The sequence below is a fragment of the Ambystoma mexicanum genome, chromosome 10 (genome assembly GCF_040938575.1).
Source record: "Ambystoma mexicanum isolate Mex_15411 chromosome 10, UKY_AmexF1_1, whole genome shotgun sequence".
In the NCBI taxonomy this organism is placed as follows: Eukaryota; Metazoa; Chordata; class Amphibia; order Caudata; family Ambystomatidae; genus Ambystoma; species Ambystoma mexicanum.
In genome coordinates, this window is record NC_090932.1 from 1,354,603,326 (window position 1) to 1,354,626,934 (window position 23,609).

At 49.8% G+C, this 23,609-nt stretch overlaps 1 protein-coding gene across 1 annotated transcript in view; it reads left to right on the forward strand.

Moving 5' to 3' along the window:
* Positions 1-23,609, forward strand: part of LOC138492324 (clustered mitochondria protein homolog) — a 1,100,229-nt gene that overhangs the window by 540,653 nt on the left and 535,967 nt on the right. Inside the window, exon 14 of the mRNA XM_069619372.1 lies at positions 10,831-10,983. Coding sequence (XP_069475473.1) covers positions 10,831-10,983 — 153 coding nt within the window. The remainder of the gene's footprint in view (positions 1-10,830; positions 10,984-23,609) is intronic.

Sequence of the window (23,609 nt, forward strand, 5' to 3'; positions counted from 1 at the left end):
GAGGGAGGGGCCCAGAAGGGCAAGTGCAGGTTGAGGGCAGGGGGGATGAGTCAGAGGAGACCAAGTGCAGGGGTAGACTGGACTAGGGGGGGGGCTGGTACCCTGTAAGACTCTGAAGGAAACAGGCAGCCAGTCAAGAGGCAAACAAGGACATTGGCAGCGGAGGGGGAGAAGGACAGAAGAAAAGAAAAGTAAGGTCTTGAGCCAGATCTCCTTAAGTTCCGGAAGCTTCCCAAGTCTGTGAGGGGCAGGGAGGCCATTCTGGCACCTGCGGAGGAGAGAGATCTACCCCCACGCTCTTCTCGTAAATGCGTTTGATCTGCAGAGAGTTAGAGCTAGACAACAGAAGGGCTCTAGCAGGGGGGGTATTTAGGGAGAGCGAGTTGGATGTAGCGGGGTCCCAGGCCCCAGAAAGCCTTGTGGAGAGACTTTAAGGCTGGAGAGATGCAGTACCTGGGCTTGAGGCCAAGGATAAGTCTTGCAGTCCTGTTATGGATTAGTTGAAGGGGCTGAAGGGAGGAGTTGGGCAGATTGAAGCTGTTGCAGTAGTCCAGACTGGAGATGACCAGAGCTCTGGAGACATTGAGTTTCTGGGGGAAGGTGAGGAAAGGGAGAAGCCTCTGATGAGGTGCAGCTGAAAGTAGGCCGCCTTGCCAAGGTCTGTGATGTGAGAGGAGAGAGGAGTCAAAGATGACACCAAGGTTTTTTGCCTAACAGGAGGGCGAGGGTGAGGGGGCCCATGGAGGGCAGCCAGTGTGGGAGGAAAAGAGGGAGCAGGGGTCCCAATGAGAAGGATCTCTGTCTGACTGGCATTAATCCAGAGCTCGTTATCAGTGCACCATGCCTGAATAGCAGACAGGCAGTCAAGAATGAGAGAGGAAGAGGAGGATGCAGAGGAGGGAAGCTTGAAGGAGAGCTGGGTGTCATCTGGATAACGCGAAGTTTGGAGTGAAGGTGGAGATCAAATGTGCAAGAGGGGCCAGGATGTTGAAAAGTCAAGGCGAGAGGATAGAGCCCTGAGAGACACAGCAGGTGGGGAGTGAGAAGGAGGAGAGAAAAGGGCCCAGTTGAACCTGGGAAGGTCAATCTGAGAGGAAGGTGGTCAACCAGTCTAGAGCCAGGTCTTTGATGCCAAGGGTATCACAGAGCCAATTTATCTGGGTTACATGATTGACAGTATCAAAGGCAGAGGAAAGGTCAAGAAGGATGAGAATGGAAGGAGAGCTGGAATCGAGATTAGAGAGCAATTCTTCAAAGGTGTTCAGAAGAGCAGTTTCTGTACCTCTGGCAGCTCTGAATCCAGACTGGTGGTCATGGAGACAACAGATTCAGTGTGGTGGATAAGCTTGGAGATGACCAGCTTCTCCAGGAATTTCCCCAGGAAGGGGGTAATGGAGATCGGGCAGTAGTTTGCCGGACAGCAAGGGGTTGGCAGAAGGCTTTTTGAGGAGATGGTGCACAAGGGAGTGCTTAAGGAGTGAGGGGAAGGATCCAGTGGCAAAGGAGTGATTGCAGAAATCGGCCGAGGCTGGAGCAAGGGAGACAATGTTGCCATTGATAGTTCTGGAGGAGCAGGGGAGCACATGTTTGGATGAGCCTTTCATAGAGCGGACTTGTCTAGACCACCTTAGCGCTGCATTGTAAATCCTGGGAAAGGCTCGGGGAAGGGAATCCTCCTCCCTGGCGTTGCAAACTGCCTCAGAAAGCTTGAGGGGGGTCTGGGAAAGCCAGTCTATCTCCCAACCTCTATGAACTTTGACAAAGTGCCTTAAAGAAACCAGGGGAAGGAAACCAGGGTAACTTGGTGTTGTGTATCGCGAAGCCCAGAGAGGTCAGTGGAAGGAAGCCATACCCCTTCACCATGAGTACTGTGAAGCAAAGCAAAGGAAGTTCCAGGAACGGGGTCAAGGAAGGCTGGGACTACAGGGGCCAAGCCCAGCCCAGCCGGCAAGGTTAGCCAGGTGGCAAGTGCAGGGGGATTGGTCAGACGGAGGGGCACTAGTGTGCTGTAACACTCGGAAGACACTGGGCAGCCATTCAGCAGACAGAGCAGGAGCAACGGAAGGGTTAGCATGTGGAGGGGGTGAGGGAAAGAAGAGAAAAGTTCTGCAAGCTACTCAAGACCTCCCTTAAGGAGATCCAGTTCAAGGTGGAGGGAGGCAGGGAGGCCATTCCAGGGGGAGGCATCTGCAGAGGAGAGAGATCTACCCCCCATTCTCTGCTTGGAAAAGCGACTCACCCGCAGAGAGTTAGAAGTAGACGAGCGAAGGGCTCTAGGAGGAAGGTACTTAGGACGAGAGAGTTGAAGGTAGTGCGGCCCACAACCCCAGAAAACCTTGTGGACGATGCAGAGGATATTAAACTTGATCTTTGCAAACCCCGGGAGCCAGTGGAGGAATTTCAGGGCCGGAGAGATGCGGTTCCTGGGCTTGAGGCCAAAGATAAGTCTTGTGGTCCTGTTCTGGATGAGTTGAAGAGGGTGAAGAGTAGAGATAGGCAGATTGAGAAAGAGGCTGTTGCAGTAGTCCAGCCCAGAGAAAACCAGGGCTCTGGAAACAGTGAGCTTCTGGGGGAAAGGGAGAAAAGGGATAATAACTCTGAGGAACAGCTTGAAATGTGCCTTCTTGGCAAGGTCTCTGATGTGTGTAGAGAAAGAGAGTGGCGTCGAAGATGACCCCAAGGTTTTCTGCCTCACAAGAGGGTGAGGGCAGAGGGCCCAAGGATGGGCGGCCAGAGCAAGAGGAAAAGTGGGAGCAGAGGACCCAATTAGAAGGATCTCAGTCTTACTGGCGTTATGGCCGAGATAGTTGGAGGTGCACCATGCCTGAATAGCGGATAGTCAGGGATGAGAAAGGAGGAGGCGGCTGCTGAGGGTAGCCTGAAAGAAAGCTGTGTGTCATCCGCATAACACTGAACGTTAGAGGAAAAGGTAGAGATCAGGAGGGCCAAAGGGGCCAGATAGACATTGAAGAGCCAGGGGGAGAGGATAGAGCCCTGGGGAACAACACATGTGGAGAGGTGGTGGGGAGAAAGTGCCCAAGCTGAACCTGGGAAGGTCGGTCCAGGAGGAAGGTCAGCCACGCCAGAGCCTGATCCGTGATGCCAAGGGTCTTGCGGAGACGAGTAATCAGGATGTTGTGGTTGGCTGTGTCAAATGCAGAGGAAAGGTCGAGGAGAATGAGGAAAGAGGGAGAGTTAGAGTCAAGATTAGAGAGCAGATCTTCACAGGTGTTCAGGGGTGCAGTTTCCGTGCCTCTGGCTGCTCTGAAGCCAGACTGATGGTCATTGAGACAACCAACAGATTCAGTGTGGAGGGTTAGCTGCGAATTACCCAACTCCCCTAGGAGTTTGCCCAGGAAATGGGTGACGGCGATGGGGCGATAGTTTGCTGGAATGGAGGGGTTGGCAGAATGCTTTTTTAGTAGTGGGTGCACAAGGGAGTGCTTGTGAAGGGAGGGGAAAGATCCAGTGGCGAAGAGTGATTACAGAAATCTGCCAAGGCTGAAGTGAGAGAACCAATGTTGTCCTTAATAGTTCTGGAGGCGCATGGGGTCCCCTATTTGGATGAGACTTTCATATACTGGACTTTTCTGGAAACATCTTTAGTTGTTACAGGAGAGAGGGAGAAGAGGAGGGGGGATGCAGCCAAGGAGGGCCAGCAGGAGTTGGGGGGAGGGAGAGAGAAGAGAGGTAGATACTGCAGTAGGATTGGCCAGCTCCTTGCAGATTTTGAAAAGTTCTGCTGTTTTGCTAGAGGCCGCAGAGATGCAGGCTTGTATATGGACCCTCTCCTTGGAGAAGATGGAGTCTGTATTGCCTTTGGAGCAGGCTGCAGGCCAGTTTGTCAGATGGTGTACCAGAAGCTCGCCACTTGCGTTTGAGAGTGGCCAGATCAGAGTCATACCAAGAATTGCACTTGGTGGCAGGCTTCATGCGGATCCTCATAACATGGGCAAGGATATCCAGAGTGTTACAGATGGAAAGGTGAAGGTTGGGAAGTGCTGTGTCAGGATGGGAGTCAGCCGCAGGAGTAGGTGGGGGGGAAAGAAAGTGGAGGCAAGGGCGGCCACTGACACTCGCTTCATAGGTCGAATGACTGCGAAGGAAGGCGGTATTGCTCGGTGGGCCTTTTTTCAAGGGAACGGGAAGCCTTAAGTGAGAAGAAAGTGATCTGTCCTGGAGAGAGTAGTGAGAGGATTAGAGAGGCTTGTCTGAAGGGATGAGAACATCCAAGGTGTGGCCGGCAGAGTGAGTCGGACCAGAGGGTAGAATGAAGAGGGAGAGACACGCATAGTTTGCGAAAAAAGCCCAGAGGAGTCTGGGAAGTCCAGGTGAATGTTGAGATCCCCAAGCAGGAGAAGCTCGGAGGTAGAGGAAAAAGAAAGTAGTTTTTCCCTGGGCACTGTGAAAACAACAAGGCCAGGATAACTGGAGATGGGAGGTATTCTCCAGGGACGCAATAGTGGAGTTAACTATGGGCAATAAGGAATGATGTTTGAGTAGGAACTTTTACCTTTTAGATTTGAATAGAGAACTTTACAACACCACAAACTGAGACTTCGAAGGGATTGTGTCCTTCGACTTATTCCTTATCTTTGATAATTCGTCTCCAGCTTGCTGGCCTTGAAAACATTTTCCCAGTAGAGGGCGCTGCGCGTCGACGTCCGCCGAGTCGATGTCCCTCGACGGCCACCGTATCGGCGCTGACATCTCCATGCACATAAATAGCCGCGTGCGACGTCCGTTACTCAGTTCCGTTTTTCCACGCTTCGTGGGGCCTCGGAACGTCGTTGCTCAGTTCAGTCAGAATAATCCTCTATATCTACTCGAATAAATACCAATTCGTTCTCGATGGCATCTTCATCGGAACCGACGACACCGCGATCCGGCTTCAAGAAATGTCAAGACTGCAGTAAAACATTTCAATAACGGATCCACACAGGATCTGCTTGTGGTGCTTGGGAGCCGAGCACCATTGCTCAGAGTGTGAGGACTGCATGTCCATGACGGCGAAAGCCTTCAAGGAGCGCAAGGGGAAGCTCGAGAGAGGTAAGTCAGTCAAAACCTCCTCGAAGGTTTCTTGGGCTGAGTCGAGGCATTCGTCTCCTCGCCGTCAAACATTCCCATTCTAGATCTCGAAGTAGCTCCCACCATTCGTCGAGATCAAGACACTAAAAGAAGAGACGTCGAAGATCCCCTTCCTCGTCGTCTTCTGTTTCCCCAGAAAGGGTCTCCTGTCCCACAAAACACAGCTCTCAGGCTGAGTGGGAGGAATTCAGAAAGAAAATGTTAAGCGTCTTCGAGAAAGCGGCCTCGACCCCCTCGAAGACAGCTGAGGGTGATACCCCGGGTGAAAAACCCAAAAAATCAAAACGCCGCGAGTCGCTGCACCCGGTGAAACATTCCACCCGAGAGCGCCATGAGCCATCAGGTAAGAAGGCACCATCTTCGATGCCGTCGTCGAAGATTCCTTCGACGCATGGATCGACGCCGTTGTCGAAGGGTTCTTCCACGCATCGGTCAATCGACTCGACGCCATCGTCGACGCCGACATTGACGCCGATGAAAGAAAAGACCAAGGCTACTCCACAGCCAACGGTGATTCCAAGGGCCTCCGGCACGACACCGAGACCGTCGTCGACATCCTTGAGTAGGATCCCGATCCTCTCAAATTCTTCGAGACCTCTTCCAGTTTTCTCGCCGCCTTCAAAACCTGTCACATCGGCATCAACGGTTTCTCGCCCAATAATGACGAGTTTGGCTCCTTCTGCCTTAGAGATGGGTTTTACACCATTTCAGAGGTCAGAGTACCCAGGACTATCTTCAATTTATGAAGAGGGGGAAGATTTTGACCAGGAAACCTTTGGGTTGCAGAGGACCACACTGCCCGTTTCAGAGCATTTCACCTCTGAGGAAAGAAGGTTGAAGGACCTACAGGAGTCACTACATGAGGCAAGTGGGCTGGACACTTCCCCAGAAGTGTAATTTGTTAAACCAGACCCAGGGGAACATGCTGAAACACCCTATAGAACCCTTATGGCAAGAATTATTTAATTTATGGGTTGGTCTGCGCCTTCGCCTGTTTTTCAACAGGATGACCTGACAGACATATTAGACAAAGGTCCACAGGAGGATCCTGTGGTCCCCTTCCATGCAGCTTTACAAAGGAAAATTACATCTAATTGGGGAAACTCCTGAAGTTATCCCTGCGGTCAATAAAAGATTGTCAGCCAAGTATAGGGTAGCTGCTGCTGACCCTGAATACTTATCAAAACACCAGACTCCAGAGAGCCTGGTGGTCCAAGCGGCAACTTCATCTAGCAGTAGGACCGCTTACCCTACTGTCCCACAGGATTGAGATGACAAGAGGTACGATTATATGGCGAAGAAAGTCTTCTCTGCTTGTAGTATGGCGTTGAAGTCCATCAACGCCACCTGTACGCTCGCCAGGTTCAGTCACACACTGTGGGAGTGTGCTTCATCAGCGGCTGACTGCATACCCAAAGAAGAGGAAAAGGAAGCCTTCCTTAACATTATTAAAGATGGCAAAGATGCCATGTGCGAGTCACTTCAAACTGGCATCGATTCCGCTGACAGTATCAGCAGGGCCATGGCGGCAAGTACAACAATCCGCAGGCATGCGTGGTTGCGAAAGTCTGGCTTTGCTCCAGATGTACAGGCCAGACTTTTGAATATGCCCTTTGACGGCTCTTCATTATTCGGAAAGAAGGCTGATGACAGTCTGGAAAAGTTGCAAACATCTAAAGCAGCGGCAAAATCGTTAGGAGCTCCAATCCGCCAAACTCCTTTTCGCCCCTCTCGAACCTCTGGAAGAGGAAAGTCCTTTCGCTATTATTCCGCATTCTTGAAAGGCAGAGGACAGCCGGCTCAAAGAGGCAAAAGGAGATCCACCCGAGGTGGACGGGTCAAAAGTACTAAAGGCGCAGCAGTTGCCTCTTTACTCTCGGCATCTGCATCAGCCGCCCCCAAACCACTCTGAGGTCTTTCCACACAAGACACCTGTAGGGGGCAGGTTAACTCACCATCTGACGGAATGGCAGGCTAGAACGTCAGATGCAGGCTAGAACGTCAGATGCTGGGGCATTGGAGACAGTAGCCCAGGGTTACTGCCTACCCTTTCTACACGTCCCTCAGTCATCCACCGGGGCACAGCTCTCTAATAGTTCCAGATCCGCTCCTCTTGCAGGAAATTATAAACCTGCTAGAGAAAGGTGCCATAGAATCGGTACCTGTAGCGGACAGGAACAAGGGCTGGTACTCCCCCTACTTTCTCATACCAAAGGACGGATGACTGAGACCCATCCTGCACTTACGAGAATTGAACAAGTTCCTCAGGAAGGACAAGTTCAAGATGGTAACTCTCTCTCAGATCCTTCAGGCCCTCCAGCTCCAGGACTTGCTGGTATCCCTGGATCTTCAGGATGCTTATTTCGATGTGCCTATCCATCTCAAACACAGGAAATACCTGAGGTTCGCAATTGGCGACTCATCAATTTCGAGTTCTGCCATTTGGGCTGACCTCCGCCCGAGGGTCTTCACCAAGCTAATGTTGGTAGTGGCTGCGAGTCTAAGGAGGGAAGGGATCCACGTCTACCCCTACCTGGACGATTGGGTGATCAGGGCTGTATCTTCGGAACAAGCTCAGATCCAGCTAGATTAAGTCTGCCACTTCTTTAACAAACTGGGCTTCTCCCTCAATTTAAAGAAGTCACAGATGATACCATCACAGAGACTCCAGTTCATCGGAGCGGTCCTGGACACTTCCCTGGGAAAAGCCTTGCCACCAGAGGTGAGGGCTCAAGATATTCTGCAGATGGTCAACAAGTTTCAAAATGCCCAACGTCTCCCAGCCTTCGACTTTTTGAGGTTGCTAGGCCTCATGGCATCCTGCATCTTCCTTGTGCCAGATGCTCGCCTGAGAATGAGATCCCTTCAGTGGGCACTGAGTGGCCGCAATTCTCAGGGAGAATGACAGATCTCCTCTGGATTCCGGACAAGGTAGCCCGCGACCTTCAATGGTGGGCCTATCCAGAGAACATCTTGAACTGTTTTGGCAACCATGGCCGGAGATAACAGTAGTCACAGACGCCTCACTCACGGGGTGGGGAGCCCATGCCAACGACTTGACCATCAGCGGTCGGTCTCCATCAGAGTCCAGACTACACATCAACCTATTGGAGCTGAGAGCGATCAGACTAGCGCTGAAAGCTTTCCTGCCATCAGTACAGGGAAAAAAATGTCCTGATAATGACGGACAACACGGTGGCCATGCACTACCTCAACAAAAGAGGAGGCGTAGGATCACTGCCACTGTGCAGAGAGGCAATGCAGCTCTGGTTTTGGGCAATTCAGGAAGGAATCTCTCTATCGGCAGTCCACTTAGCCGGAAAGAAGAACTTGACAGCGGACGCTCTGAGCAGGCAGAGCAGTCTCCCACGAGTGGGAGCTAGCTCAGGAAGTCCTTCAAGAGATCTTCGCCCTTTGGGGAACCCCTCAGGTGGATCTGTTCGCCACAAGGACAAACAGGAAGTGCGATCTGTTCTGTTCAAGGGAATTTCCCCCAAGAGGAGCTCTAGGAGACGCGTTCGTAGTGGACTGGGAGTTTCCACTCCTCTATGCGTTTCCACCAGTCCCTGTTATTCCTCAAATGATCAGGAGGTTGAGAAGATTCTGGAAAACCATGATCCTAATTGCCCCGGTCTGGGCCAGGAGAACGTGGTACCCGGACCTTCTAGATATGTCCATCTGCCCTCCAATCCATCTTCCACTCAAAGAGAATCTTCTCTCGCAGAAGGGAGGTCAGGTTCTCCATCCAGACATCAGAACTCTCAACCTTCACGCTTGGCTTCTGAAAGGGTGAGGTACAAGGATTGGGACCTCCCTGATGACGTCATGGAGTGTTGCTTTCGGCCAGAAGGCCAGCAACAAAGTCTTTATACCGCTGCCGTTGGAACAAATCTTGCAGCTGGTGTAGAAAAGAGAATATCGACCCTTTTTCATGTGGTACACCAACGGTGTTATCGTCTCTACTTTACTTGGCAAACTCAGGCCTTCAAATTGGCACTGTAAAAGGCTATCTCGCAGCGCTTTCAATCTTCAAGCGCACTGCGGAGGAACCATCCTATTTCAAACTACCTCTAGTGTTACAATTTCTCAAGGGATTGACTAATGTTTATCCTCCAAAACCATTCCAGGTTCCCTTATGGGACTTAAATTTAGTCTTAAACTTCCTAATGGGCACTCCTTTCAAACCACTTCACTCTTGTTCGCTGAGATGTCTCACACTTAAAACTGTCCTATTGGTAGCGCTAACATCTGCTATGAGGGTGAGCGAACTACAAGCTCTCTCCTGTAAACCCCCACATACAATTTTCCACAAGGACAAAGTTGTCCTACAGGTGAAGCCTAATTTCCTCCCAAAGGTGGTTTCTGAATTTCATATTACTCAGAAAATTACCTTACCTTCGTTCTACCCTCCTCCCCATCCGGGGAAAGAGGAAGAAAGACTACATAGGCTGGACCCAAGGCGAGCTCTAAGCTTTTACATCAGCAGAATGGCTAGGATCAGACAAGCAGACCAACTGTTTGTAGGATACTCGGGTCACAAGTTGGGATTACCCATAACAAAACAAACCATTTCCAGGCAGATTATGTTGGCCATTCTGGAATGTTACAAACTGGCAGGGAAAGAGCCACCCCAAAATCTTAGGGCTCATTCAACCCGGGGTATCGCAGCCTCTTCGGCCCTCCAAAGAGGGGTACCGGTTAGAGACATGTGCGGCTGCCACATGGTCGTCCGCACATACATTCACAAAATTTTACAACCTAGATTCTTCCACTAGTCAAGAGACCAGATTTGGCAAAGCCGTATTACATTCGGTTCATCCCTAAGTGGTGCATGACATTCTTACTCCCACCTCCAAATACATTCCACTGCTATGGGAGTCTATCAAAGATAAGGAATACGTTGGAGGACACAATCCCTTCGAAGAACAAGTTACTTCTTACCTTGTAACGTTCTTTCGATGGGATGTTCCTCCGGCGTATTCCTTATCGCCCCGCCCATCCCCGCAGTAATACTTCCCTTGCGGTTGCAGCTTACGCTCCTTCAAGGTCAATAACCAATTCAGGCATGACTTTTCTTATACTACAAAACGGAACTGAGCAACGGATGCCGCGCACGGCTATTTATGGGCATGGTGACGTCAGCGCCGATACGGTGGCCGTCGAGGGACATCGACTCGGCGGACGTCGACGCGCCGCGCCCTCTACTGGGAAAAATTTCCGAGGCCAGCAAGCTGGAGACGAATTATCAAAGATGAGGAATACATCGGACGAACATCCCATCGAAAGAACGTTACAAGGTAAGAAGTAACTTGTTCTTTGTTTTGCATCCTGGAATGGAACTGCGACCTGGAGAAGGGACTCATTCTTTTAGGCTAAGTTCCCACCTGCAATTGGAACTATAGAACATTGTGCAGAAGAAGGGAGTCCTTCCTCTGGATCAAGAAGAAACATTTACCTCTTTTTCATTAGTAGCAAGTGTGAGGGATAGAAGTATGCATTTTGACACACAACAGTGGGCTCTTCATTAACTTGGACATTCTGACAGCATCCTTAGTTCCTGAGTTGAGGCAGGTGAAACCCATCCTAGAGTTAGGGAGAGAGGGGTTGCCTTTTTACTAAGTAAATGTTTATGCCAGCAAGCATGCCACCTGTATCTGTCCCCTCCTTCTGCACCTTTACATTATTTATAGAGGAAAGCATGTTTCCAGTGCTCATTTAATCATGTTTAATTAATCTTTCTAGGTAAAAGATTGTCTGGAACACGTGATTGTTCCACTGGATGGAGTCACCATGACAGAAGCTCTACATCGTCATGGAATCAATGTACGATATCTTGGAACAATTGCTGAGTTGATCCAGCAATCCGAAAACAAATCACGTTTGAGTCATATCTTTGTAAGTATTTTTGCTGCTAAAGGGGCATTATGTTGTTTTGGAGTTTTTTTTTAATAAGCTTGGAAGCCACTTCTCTTGGATCATATACTGTAAATGAGTGAAAAGGGGTTAAGATGGCTGGGCAACTTCATGGTTTTCTGAGTTCAGTTCATTGTTTAAATTGTACTGTCTTATTATAATAATACAAGCGATTGGGGGCGTGGCTTGGAGCCGCCACGAGAAGCTCCTTGTGTGCTCCAGGCATCGAGCGGAACAACGCAGGCTCCTCAGTCCGGTTTCCTTAGAAAATTTAAATGTGGCATGACTAGATGAAGGGGCATGAATTGCCTGCAAACTTCGCTGGCGCGGTGCCGTGATTGCGGGGAAACCCGCAGTGGAAAATCCTCGACCCGGTGCAGCAACCTCAAAGAAAATGGCGACTGCGACCATCGAGAGATTCCAGCCATCCGTATGGAGGAGTAGCCTCCGTATATGAGCAACAACTGCAGACTAACGTGACTGCCTGAAGAGTATCTGCAACAACTCGTCCACAGCGGCTCAATCCCACCCATGGGACCATATCCGACGACTGCATTTATACGCCGGTGCTGATTGGCGTCCCTCCCTGCCATCTCCGCCGTGGGCTCGGGCGCTGTCCGTCGGTAAGCGGACCTGCCTAAAGCATCGACATACTCGCGGTGGCTCACAGCTTGAGCTCCTGCAGCGTCCTGTGCCCGGAGCGAGTTACCCTCTGGCGGGCTCCCCACGCATAGCTGGGAGCGCAGGATCCCCCTGAGAGGTGGCCTTCCATCAGGCTCTCAGCACGTTCTATGCCTCTCACTCTTCCCAGGGATCCACACATGGCCTGCAGGATCCGGAGCCGGGACTTTTACCCAGCAGCATAGCGGCGTGATCGGAACCCCACACCCCCCACGTCGGAAGACTCAGAGCGGCCTCCGCAACAGATAGGGGCTCCTGGAACGTTGGAAGGGGCCTGATTTGCAGAGCCCTCCAAGCATCACTTGCCACACAACCCGGTCAAAGACGGTGAGCACAGGGGGCTACCAGAAGTGGAGAAGGTGCCAGCGTGTTCTTTTGGGCTTCCCCCTGCACTACACCACCTCGATCCACAGGAGTGAGCTGAGTGGGTTTGGAGGTACTGAGAGTGCCCATTCCAGTGAATCCCCCACAGACCTGGACGGCGGGAGGCCCCACAGGGTGTTCTAACAGAGGGATCATGTGGAATTCTAGCGCTCCTAAACGCCACCTCGCAGCACCGACTTGCTAGCCTGTCTCCCAGAGGATCACCAGGTCCTCCAAAAACTGCCCCACAGCAATGCTTCATCTGAAATGACCCAGAGTGCTTGGCAATGATCTGGCATAGTATGGCCTCTCCCCACCTCGACGGAGAATAGCCTGCCATAGTAATAGCTTCAGAAGCGGATCCTCTCACTTATCACCCCACACAACCACGCAATCTCACCAGGAGTGACTCTTCGGCCTCCCCCCCGATCACAGCCGGTGGCTGGGGAGTCGGCGAATCACAAGTGGATTGACTAATCGGGCTGACCCCAACTCAATACCGGCCCTCAAATATCAGTTTGCAATGGCGAAAAGTGGCAAAACAGCCAAACAGGCTGACATCGCAGTGCTCATGAGCGGTGCCACCTCGGAAAAATTTGACGGGGGACCTGCTGGGTGAGCCGTCTCTGAGCATCGGCCCTAGCAATGACACCCCAGATGCAGAGCAATCTGCCACGAAATTAGATTTAAAAGACCTGTTTGCGCCTCTAACGAAGGAGATCCAGAAGGGTACCAAAGAAGTCACGAAAAAGATCAACCTCCTGGACAAAAGAGTGGCAGATGTAGAGACCCAAACAGCGGAAATGGAGAACGAATGGCGTGAACAAAAATTCGAATGGGAGAGGGGGCAGGACAGGATCGCAGCCCTGGAGGCGAGATGTGAACTGCTAGAGGCAAAATAGGAGGACACGGAAAATTGGTCGAGGCGCAATAACATTCGTCTCTGGGGAATTCCAACATCCGTCCTGGACTCTGTCCTTGAGCGATACGCATCAGATCTATTTAGATTCATAATAACACTCCCAGACAATGCCCTGCTTGAGCTAGACCGTGTGCAGAGAATGGTCCCGAGACAATCAGCCTCATCTCCGCCGGACGTCCTCGCTAGGATCCACTTTTAGAGAGTAAAGGAGATCATGATAGAAGCTAGATCGATGCAACAAATCGCCTTCAGAGGCTTCACGATCCAACTCTACCAAGATCTACCGAACTCCACCCTTGAGAAACTGAAGACCCTCAAGGTACTAACAGAATGGCTACGTGAAAAACATATCCCATACCGCTGGGGCTTCCCAACGTCTGTAAAATTCACCTGGGAAGGAGTCCAGCAGCAGATCCACTCACTGAGTGAAGCTGAAAAATGTTGTGTAGGTGTGCGTGGGGGGGAAGTGGGGCTTCCGATACCGAGGACATTCCCCAAGGCCCCTCCAAGAAACAGGCGGGAACGTCATGGACTAGGGTCAGCAGGAGACGCAGGATCCGTAGTCCCCGTCCCCCCCCCCCCCCCTCCGGAAAACGCCCAAACCGGACTGATCGACCCAGCTACTATCCACACACCCAAGGTCGGAGGATCTCCCCCGCGGAAGACTTTGGTGTTACGTTTACGCATGCTGCGGAAAATGCATGCCAGCCGAAGCAGAGGTGATGGAAGCCCAAGGTTGGGTCTGGAGTATGGGGCGCAGGGGGGAGGAGGGGAGAAGGGTCCCGATTGAAAGTGGCGGGCCCAGTCAGGGAACAATCATGGTCGGTTGCTACTCCTTATGCTGAGTTTGAGTTGTCACTGCTCTTTTCATTGTCAGTTGCTCGGTGCTGGATCACCAAAAGTTGCCATATCAAGTGCGATATGTTCTACCCTACTGGTTCACAGGTTTGGGGGGTTAGGAGGAGGGGCTGAGGGAGGGACGGATTGGATTGGCAAGAGTTGGAACTGCTCTACCTCTCCTCACACATCGCTTAAAAATGCAAAACATTGACATTAATAGCCATCCTAGAAACACATTGCCAGAGTAATTGCCCTGTAGCAGCATACGTCTTGGCCAGCAAGGCAGGGTCCATAGCTGAACCTACTATTGAATCTAATGGGGCTGGATGACTAGAGTGAAATCAAACTCCTCATATGGAATGTTCTGGGACTCAACTACCCGGGGAAGGGTAGGCCCATGGAGCACAAGCTTGGGTTATTAGCGGGAGCTGTGGTACTTCTCCAGGAGAGACTCCTGTTACAAGCCGATGAAAAGCATATTAGATTTGAGATACAAAAAGGATTTTTTTTTTGCCGCATTTGGGGAGAAAAAAAGAGGGGTAGCAAACCTACTGATTGAGAGGGTCCCCCTAACAACAATTAACAGTCCAGAGAGACCCCGGTGATAGATATCTCCTGGTGAAGGGGCTGTTTGAGTGACCTGTCACCATAGTTATTATTTATTGCCCCAACGCTGCCCAGGACAAGTTAATTTCTGAGCTTTTGCGGAGGGTGTTCACATTATGGGTGGGGACTTCAACCTGGTTCCCGATCCCCTGGTGGACACTCTTCCCCCGACCAGAAAAGATTACATTCAGGCCCTGTCTTTCGCTAGACTCCTTAGGGAAAGTGAGCTGGGAGATGCGTGGAGACTGTACAATGGTGGGGCGAGGGACTACACCCATTATTCCTATGCGCATAGGGGCTTCTTGCGAATAGACCTCATACTAGTCTCCGGTACCATCTACCCGAGCCTGGACAAAGTCTGCATCTCTTCACATAAAAGGCTCCACTCAGCCCCGTCAGATTTTGGAAGCTGTACGACTCCATCCTACTGGAGAGAGCATCAAAAGGGAAACCGGTGATACACTTGCTAACTACTTTGCTAAAAACACAACATCCGACGCAGCCATATACCTTATCTGGGATGCCATGAAGGCGGTAGTGAGGGGTACACTCATTAGCGCAGGAGCAGAGCAGAGGCGGATCTCGAAAATAGCTACGGCAAAATTAGAGGAAGAGGTATTATCATTGGAAAAGGAGTTGCAGTCTCGTATGTCACGGAAAACAGAGTAGGCTTTGAAAAAAGCCAAGATTGCACTTGAAGTGCACTGGGCTGACCGCTCCGCCAAATCGCTAGCCTACACAAAGCTATTTTATTACAGCAAAGGCAACAAAGCAAATGGGATACTCGCATATAAGCTAAAATAGGTACACAGCCAGAATAACATCTTACGACTTATATGGAGCTTGTTACGGGGCGGACAAAATGGAAGAGCTGGTGAATCACCATAAAGCAGTAATGTCCGGACCTCCTGCCTCCCATGAGAAACTGCCCAGCTATTTACTCTCCCATGACTCCCGAATTGAAACCCACCTGTCAGCCCTAGAAAATCCGATCACATTAGAGGAAATAGTTGTAGCCATCAAGTCCTTAAAAAGTACTGCTCCAGGCCCTGATGGGCTAACCACAAAATTTTATAAAACCTATGCTCTTATCCTAGCCCTGCAGCTAACTATCCTGTTTAACTCCTTTCTGTCCACAGGCTCAATTACCAAATCAATGGCAGAGTCGTTAACGATTCTAGTCCACAAGCCAGGGAAAAACCTGGAGCAGGCCTCCTCCTACAGACCAATAACCCTTAAGAATAATGATGGGAAAATATTTTCGAAAGTACTTGCCACTAGACCAGAGGTCTTCAAACTGTGGGGCACGGCCCTCCAGGGGGGCACGGCCGCATCCCAGGTGGGGCGCCAGAGCCCAGCATGAAATGTAAAAAAAATAAATAATAAAATTGGAGGAAATGGGAAGGGGCAGCTCACATTGTCAGACTGGGCCATAAAACGGTCAAAAATGGCCAGCAGTTTCAAATGGATATTCAGTGTTTAGTTACACTGTTTGAATAGTACCCAAGGGGTTGTTTTCTTGTTCAAATGTAAACAAATGGTGATATTTAAAGAATCTTTATTCATCAACAATGGTCAAAACTACTAGCTGCATAGTGAAGTAACTCCTCAAACTGGCCCACGTTGGTCAAAAAGTGGCCATTTTTACTGGCCTACACTAGCATTTTGCATTTTTGGTACAGTCATCCCCTATTGCCCTATAGGCCAGTCCAAGCCTGCCAGCTCATCCATAATGGGTGAGGGGGCATCCACCCACTGGCCACCTCACCCATTATGGAGTAGCCAGCCCAGTGAAGCACTGAGCACTCTCAGCTGCTTTTTTCCAGCTGAGGGAGTGCTCCTGAGCTGGCTGAACTGTCAAAGGAAAACACTGTTTGCCTTTGACAGTTCATTTCCCCAGCCGCACATGATCACTGAGCCATGGAACGCTGGGGGTGTTTTGCTTTGCCAGCCTTGCATAGTTCATTGGAAATGCTGGCTCGGGCACTGCATGTATGTATGTGCGAGGGGGTGCGCCTGTGCCTCCTCGCACATATGGACGGAGCAACCTGGAGCGGGTCATTTTAGGCGATTTATTTTTTATTTAAATCTGAATAGATGTGTCTATGCTTGTGTTATGGGACTGTGGTGGGAGCAGGATGGGCGGCAGCACTGGGATAGTGGTGGGAGTAGGGTGGGGAGAGCCCAGGGTCTGTACTGGGAGTAGGGTGCGGTGACGGCACGCAAAAGTTCATAGCGATTTCTACATACTGCCCATCTGGCAGTTTTGGGGGCACCCCGCCTGCCCAAACTTTGCTCAGGGGGGGGCCCAGGCCAAAAAAGTTTGAAGACCACTGGACTAGACTAAAAGTGCATCTCCCAGACATAACAACTCACAATCAGATGGGATTCATCCCGGGGAAGGGAACACACAGATCTTACAGAAAGTGCACATAGGATGGGGGAGGGTATGGTAGTACTATCATTATATGCACACAAAGCTTTTGATTTAGTGGACTGGGGGTGTATCAGCAAAGTGCTAGCACACATCCCTGGGGCCCCTATGGGAGGAGATTGAGGACTTTGGCTGGTTCTCCGGGTTTAAGGTGAATCTGGGCAAATCATCAGCGCTGGCAATTAATCTCACCAAAAAAAAACAAAAGACAGACCATGGCCCCACGTTACCGATCCCCTGGGCTGAATCAATCCGCGATCGACTACCGCGGGGGGGGGGGGGATCCCTAAAGACATCTCCCACTTGTATCTATGTAACTTCCCTCAGCCACATGGATGAATTCTGGTGAGATCTAAAGCATTGGGAGACCCAAGAAATCTCCTGGTTGGGCGAATCGCTGCAGTAAAATTAATCTAATCCCTAGATTACTATACCAATGCACAGCGCTCCCGGTAAACATCCCAGCAAGCGAACTACTCACCCTGCAGAGAAATATACACATTTGTTTGGTGAGAACCCAGAATAGCAAAAAAGATTATGCTCCGCAGGAGGGCTTTAGGAGGTCTCGGGTCCCAGATATGGCTAGATATGCACCCGCAGTGCAACTAGCCCCCGCATACACATGGGCCCAATCTGCCGACCAGCCATTATGGAAGCAGCTGGAAGAAGCCTGGTGCCCGGTTCCCCCGTCAGAGCTCCCTCACTTACCACCCGTAAAAAAACGTATGCAAGCCAGGGCCCCCTCACAGCAACAAATGTGACCGTTCGCAGCTCGAAAACAGCAGCACAGAAATGGGTTTGTAAGGGCCCCAGGGGACTGCTCACACCCATTTGGAATAACCCTGAATTCTCCCCAGACAATCCCCCACACAGCTTCGCATCATGGAAGGAGGGAGGGCTGGAAAAACTGTCAGACATCTTAGAAAGGGGCTCACCCATCTCATTTCAACGATGTAAGGAAAAGTTCAGGGTAAGGGAGAAAGAGCGGTTCCATTACGCCCAACTCCGACATTGGGTCTCCCATAAAATGATCACAGAGAGTGGGGCTATAGACCTGACGGTGCTTGAGCTATCTTTATTATCTGCTGCCCCCAGGGGCAGAATTTCAACACTTTATCGCCTCTTGGACAGAACAGACCCTGCAAAAAAAGAAAAGTATATGCTAGACTGGGAGAGGGACCTAGGCCGAACAATAGATGTTGAGGAATGGGGAAAGTTATGGGTCAGGCTTAACAAGAGTACACAATGCATCTCAAACAGGGAAGGGAGGATATAAACTCTGTTGCAGATATGTCACCCCAGTTCAACTGAATAAAACCAACCCCTAAATTCCCTCAAACCGCTGGAGAGGGTGCACATCTAGTGGGTCTCTGTTCCACCTAGCCTGGTCCTGTCCAAAAGCAGACGTATACTGGAGGGAGGTGACAGACCACATAAAGGCAATCACCGGTTTGGCAATCCCGGAATTATACTCCTGGAGGAAACAGGGGAAGGGGAATTCCCACTATTGTGGAAGGTGTCGCGGCTGTGCACACATCTCCTGTTAGCTGCAAAAGTTGCAATGGCAAGGCTTTGGAAAATCGCGGACAGCTCATCGGTCCCACTATGGTGGTCAAAATGTTGGGAAATTGTGGTGGCTGAAAAGGTAACACCCATCTGCATGGGAAACATGAACTATTTCCTAAATACTTGGGTGCCCTTCCCAAGCCTCACCAGAAGACCTTCAATAATGCACTGGCTCCAAGGCGGAGTTAACTAAAAGGCGGGTGGAATGGGGCGGGATGGACTCTGGCCGGGAGGCCCCAGAGGAAAGCATTGTGTACTAACGGCACAGACAATTTGCAGCTGCACGAACATGTCTCTGGCTATCTCTAGTAGATCGTATTGTTGTGAAATTCTATTCTAATGTCAATGTGTACCTATCTATGAAAATGCTTATAAAATGTTTGGTTGAAAAAAAAAAAAAGAATTCAAGTTGACAAATATATATACATTTTTTTGATAATACCAGTTCTCATCTGCTGGATTGATCTGATCATTTGGGGATTCTGGTTACCCCAAGTAACATACACATTAAAAAAGAATCTGTTTTGTCTACTCAAACCTTCACCTTTTGGGATAAACAAAAACTGCCTAAATCAGATGTTCTTCCTATATTAGAGGAACATCTAAGTTTATCAATCGTAACTTAAATCCTGTGCAACTGATGGAACTATATAAGAAACAGCTGAATTTGATTGTGACATGGTAGCATCAACGTGTAATTGAATCATCAAATACGGAAAATTGGTTCTAAGAAGGTTTAAGAAAGTTCTCCACTACCATTAAAAGCTTGCAAAGAAGTTGGGGAGAAGGTCTCACCTTGAAAACTCTTGATGAGCAGGACGAATGGGCAATCTGTGAACCCAACATTTTTTTTATTTTAACACTTATCTAGACAATGCCCTTTGATGTACTGAAACAACTTTCCTAGAGGATTCTAAATATGAGGGACCACCTACGTGCACTACTGTAATTCACTTCAAGCTTTCTTTTTGTAAAAGGTATCTCAGATTTATAAATCCATTGTCATTCTTTTGGGTTGTCGGCTATTAACAACTTGCTCAACAAAAGATGACTTTGTGGAACATTTGGCTTATAAAAATTCTTTGCTTTTTCGCCTAATACCTAATTTCCTTGTGAATTTTGTAAACTAATCCATATCGGAAGGCTTTGCCTCTGGCATCATGAAAAAGACATGGATTACTCCATTACTAAAAAAAGACACATTTAGATTCCCTTCTCTATGCGAACTATAGGGCTGATGCTGATGGGGAGATTTTCGTTTTGTAGATCTTATCTGTCCTGAGCCTCACAGCACTGCTGCTGGACTTCTCATCTCGCTCACTCATTTACTTTCGTTCGCAGACCACCTGAACCTTCTTATAAGATTCCAGTGCGGCGATAACCGTGTTACTGATGCATTTAAGGGACCGCCTAATCGTGAGTCTGCCGTGTTTAGCCCCAGCTTAGATCTGGGGCTAAACACGCCAGAAAAATTCCTATTTTTGGTGCAATTTCCACTGACGGTATTACTGCGCAGTAATTGCGCCGAAAATGTCCCATTGGGTCCAATGGGGAATGCTGACTTAGTGTCCAACCCGTGATCAGGTGGTCGCTAACGCTAATAAAGTTGGGCGGTATCCCAGGTGGGATACTGCTCAACTCGTGATCAGGCCCACAGTCATTACTTTTTAACCTATTTTTTGGGATGCATTGTCTCGGGCTGCTTTTGCAGCTGCGATAATCCACTGAAGGGGCTCATATACTCCAAATGACCCACCCTTCATGTTTTAAGTTCTGTTCAATATGACCTGTCCTTTGTTGGCCATCGTGCTTTACCTTTCCAGGTGAGGGAGGGCTCTTTATTCATACACTTTGACATGCTTCGTGTGTGTGTGTGTGTGTGTGTGTGTGTGTGTGTGTGTGTGTGTGTGTGTGTGTGTGTGTAAATAACCATTTATGCTCAGACTCAACTATATTAAACCAATATATAGTGGTTATCGTACATCTCATAATGAATAATGCTCGCCTGATTTCAATTTAACACGTCATTGATAACAAAGGGTAAAGCATAATTCATAAACTGAATCGGAACTCATCCTCCAGTTTGTAAATCAATTTAGTACAATAATACGTGCTCCAACAATTTAAGTGTTCACGCTCATCAACGTCCACATCAGTAATTATTTCACATAAAAAATGGATAGCCGCAGTTTTCTTTTTTCATTTTCTAATGATGTTTTCCGACGCGTTTCGGATTTCTAATGAATCCTTCTTCAAAAGCTAAACTGATGTGGTTCTCAACTCTTATTCCAAAATAACTTGACATCTACAACAGAAATTGTATACTTTAGAATGTGTCCTTATTATATGGTAACTCAACTAAAATTTATTTCCATAACCTCTATTATCCAGCATTGAATTTTACACAGATTCACATGCTTTGAATATTCCCAGTCAGGCTGGGAATCCTCTGTAAAATAGAGCAGTTTAAATTAAACTGAAACGTCAGTGACTTTAGTGCTCTATCGTCGTCATTTTGGGTCATGCTGCCCACAGCCAATAGGAAACACTCCTTTAGCTCCTCCCCTGTCTGCCATCTTCAGATCTATTACTGAATGTTCGTGTTGGGAGTCCTAAAAAATCTTCTACCATCAAAATAGGATAATTTCGCATTTTCTATGAAAAAGGTGTTTTGTTCGACATCGTTCAATGACCGGCAATGAAGTGGCAACGAGACCTCCGTCCAATGCTCCTGACGCCGGTAAGCGTCGAAGACAAGTCCGCTACGCAGTTGGGCCTACCTCATGATGAAATCCACGAGAGTGTCTGTTCAGTGTGTGTACCCGTTGTGGGCTGAACGTTTATGTGAAGGATAACCATGAGGAATGCCTCTATTGCCTTCACCTTCGCCCTCAACATGTCATTAAGGACTGCGAGATCTGCTAGTCTTTCTCGTCCAAGCCGCTGAAGGACTGTAACTGCTAGCTCATCACTTGGCTGGAAGACGCCGGCGAGGCCTCTGGCTCGGCTTCAGTAAAGAGTCATGCCTCGTTGCGGCAATGCAGGATTGCCCAGCAAACCACCTCAAGTAAGAGGTACAGATGGCACAACGACCAAGCCATAAGCGAGAAAAGGCAGAAAGAAGCCTCAGGCAATGGCTCGAGGTCGACCCACAAGGACCGGGCCTCCACGAAGGTCGGTACCCAGGTGGAGTTGGGGGCTGGTGGGGGGTTGAACGACCGAAGTCCCTTCCATCGCCCCAAGAAAGCATCTACCTCGGCGTCAAGCTCCAAGTCTGGTGAGCACTCCTCTTGGACCTTATCACAGTCTGCTACAAAGCCGCCTTAATCGCATTCCAGGTCATCTACACCGAAATCTTCAACCGCAACTTCCTCATCGGCGAAGGCAACGGCGGTAAAGTCTGCAGTCTTTTCGTCTTCATCGGTGACGAAGCCATGCAAGACATTGTCGGTAACAAATTCTACTTAGTCGACACCAGGACCGTCATCGACCAAGACGACCGGACTGTCGTCGACCTCAACCTCGGCGGCTACAACCACGAGCGCATCGACCACAAGCGCTTTGTCGACCATACCGTCATCAACAGCACTGTCGACGAGTCAAAAAGCCCACCAGACTATTGTCACCACAGTTGTTGGCCCCGATACCAGCACCAACACAGCAGAAGCACGGCCAGATTGTGACACACTGTTTCCAAACCTGGGGGTGGCTCTATTACCAGGTGGCCTCGTGGTCCCAGAACCAAGCCTTTCGCAATCAGAAGAGGAGGAAGCTATTGTGTCACAGCAGCCATCTTCCACTAGGACACTGCCACAGAGGAGTCGACCGCGGGGTGAGGTAAGCCTCATTAGACCACCATCTTTGAACCCCTTTACATCAGCGTGAGTTGTACAGCCTCTACAACCTTTACCCCAGTGGGACCCCATGCGGTCAGCAGGAGCAGTCCAGCATCAACAACTGTTCCCTCAAAGGAACGTATCACTGGATCGATTGTCAACACTGACAACACTGGTGTCTACCTTGCAAGCACTGCACGTAAGACCACCGTTGGCGAACCCAGCAGGCGGATGCCGGCTGAGGCCACAAGACCCTCAAGAGGGTTACGAGATTCCTTGCCACCCCAGGCCGCAAAGGCACCGGTCCGCGCCGGAGTTGACTGGTGAGGGAGCAGACACAGAGCCTGAGGAGGGCACGTCTCCCACTCATTCCGATCAAACAGGTGAGTCAGATGATTTCCTCGCTGTGGATGGTGAGCCAGATGAGGTTCTTCTCAGGGATTCTCCCCCTGACGAAGTTGGAGCTTTCCATGTGCTCATTTGTAGAGCATCCACGATGTTCGACTTGGCACCGGAGGAGCAAAGAAAGGAGAGCGTCTTAAATCAATGCAGAGAACAGAGCAGCAAGTGCACCATGTTGATCCCACTACTGGAGGACATCTGGGAGGATGGCCGAGTTGCCATGGCGTACCCTGTAACTGCACCTCCAAAGAAGGACCGTTTCTACAAAAAATACAGGGCTCCAGAGAGTGCTGCTTCCTGTCTCCGCACACAGCCCACCCCAGACTCGGTTGTTTCTGCGGCGGCCAGGAAGAAGTTGGCCAACCCATCTTCATCCTGCTCAGCGCCTTGACTCCTTCGGCAAGAGAATCATCACGACAGTGGCCACGACTATCAAGGGGGCGAAAGCTATGGCCATACTCGCCCGGTATGATCGCGAGTTATGGTACAAGTTGGAGCCCCTGTTGGAATGCTTGCCTGAGGACGAGAAGCAAGAGGCACTGGACATTCTCCATGAGGGTGAGATTGCATCTGACCATGCCATCACTCCTTTCGTCGACATCGCTGACACGGGCTATCGCCAGATGGGTTAATGGAGTGGTTTGCTCAAGGCCACAGACTTTCAACCAGATGTCCAATCCCGGGTTACAGACATGTCGTTCGATGGCACAACCTTGTTTGGGGAAAAAAGGTGGATAAGGCACTGCAGGCCATAAAGACGCACTGAAACCGCCTGCTCCCTGTGCACATTACAAAACAGATGCCACTCCTTTCGTTCTGGGAAAGGGAATTATAACCGAACTTCGCTGGACAACCACAGTACGCAACAGTCGTCCTCGTCCTACAAGAGCCCTTGTTCATCAGGGGATCAGTACAGGAAGCGAACCCAGGCCTGCAGGGTTTCCCAGCGACGCAGAGA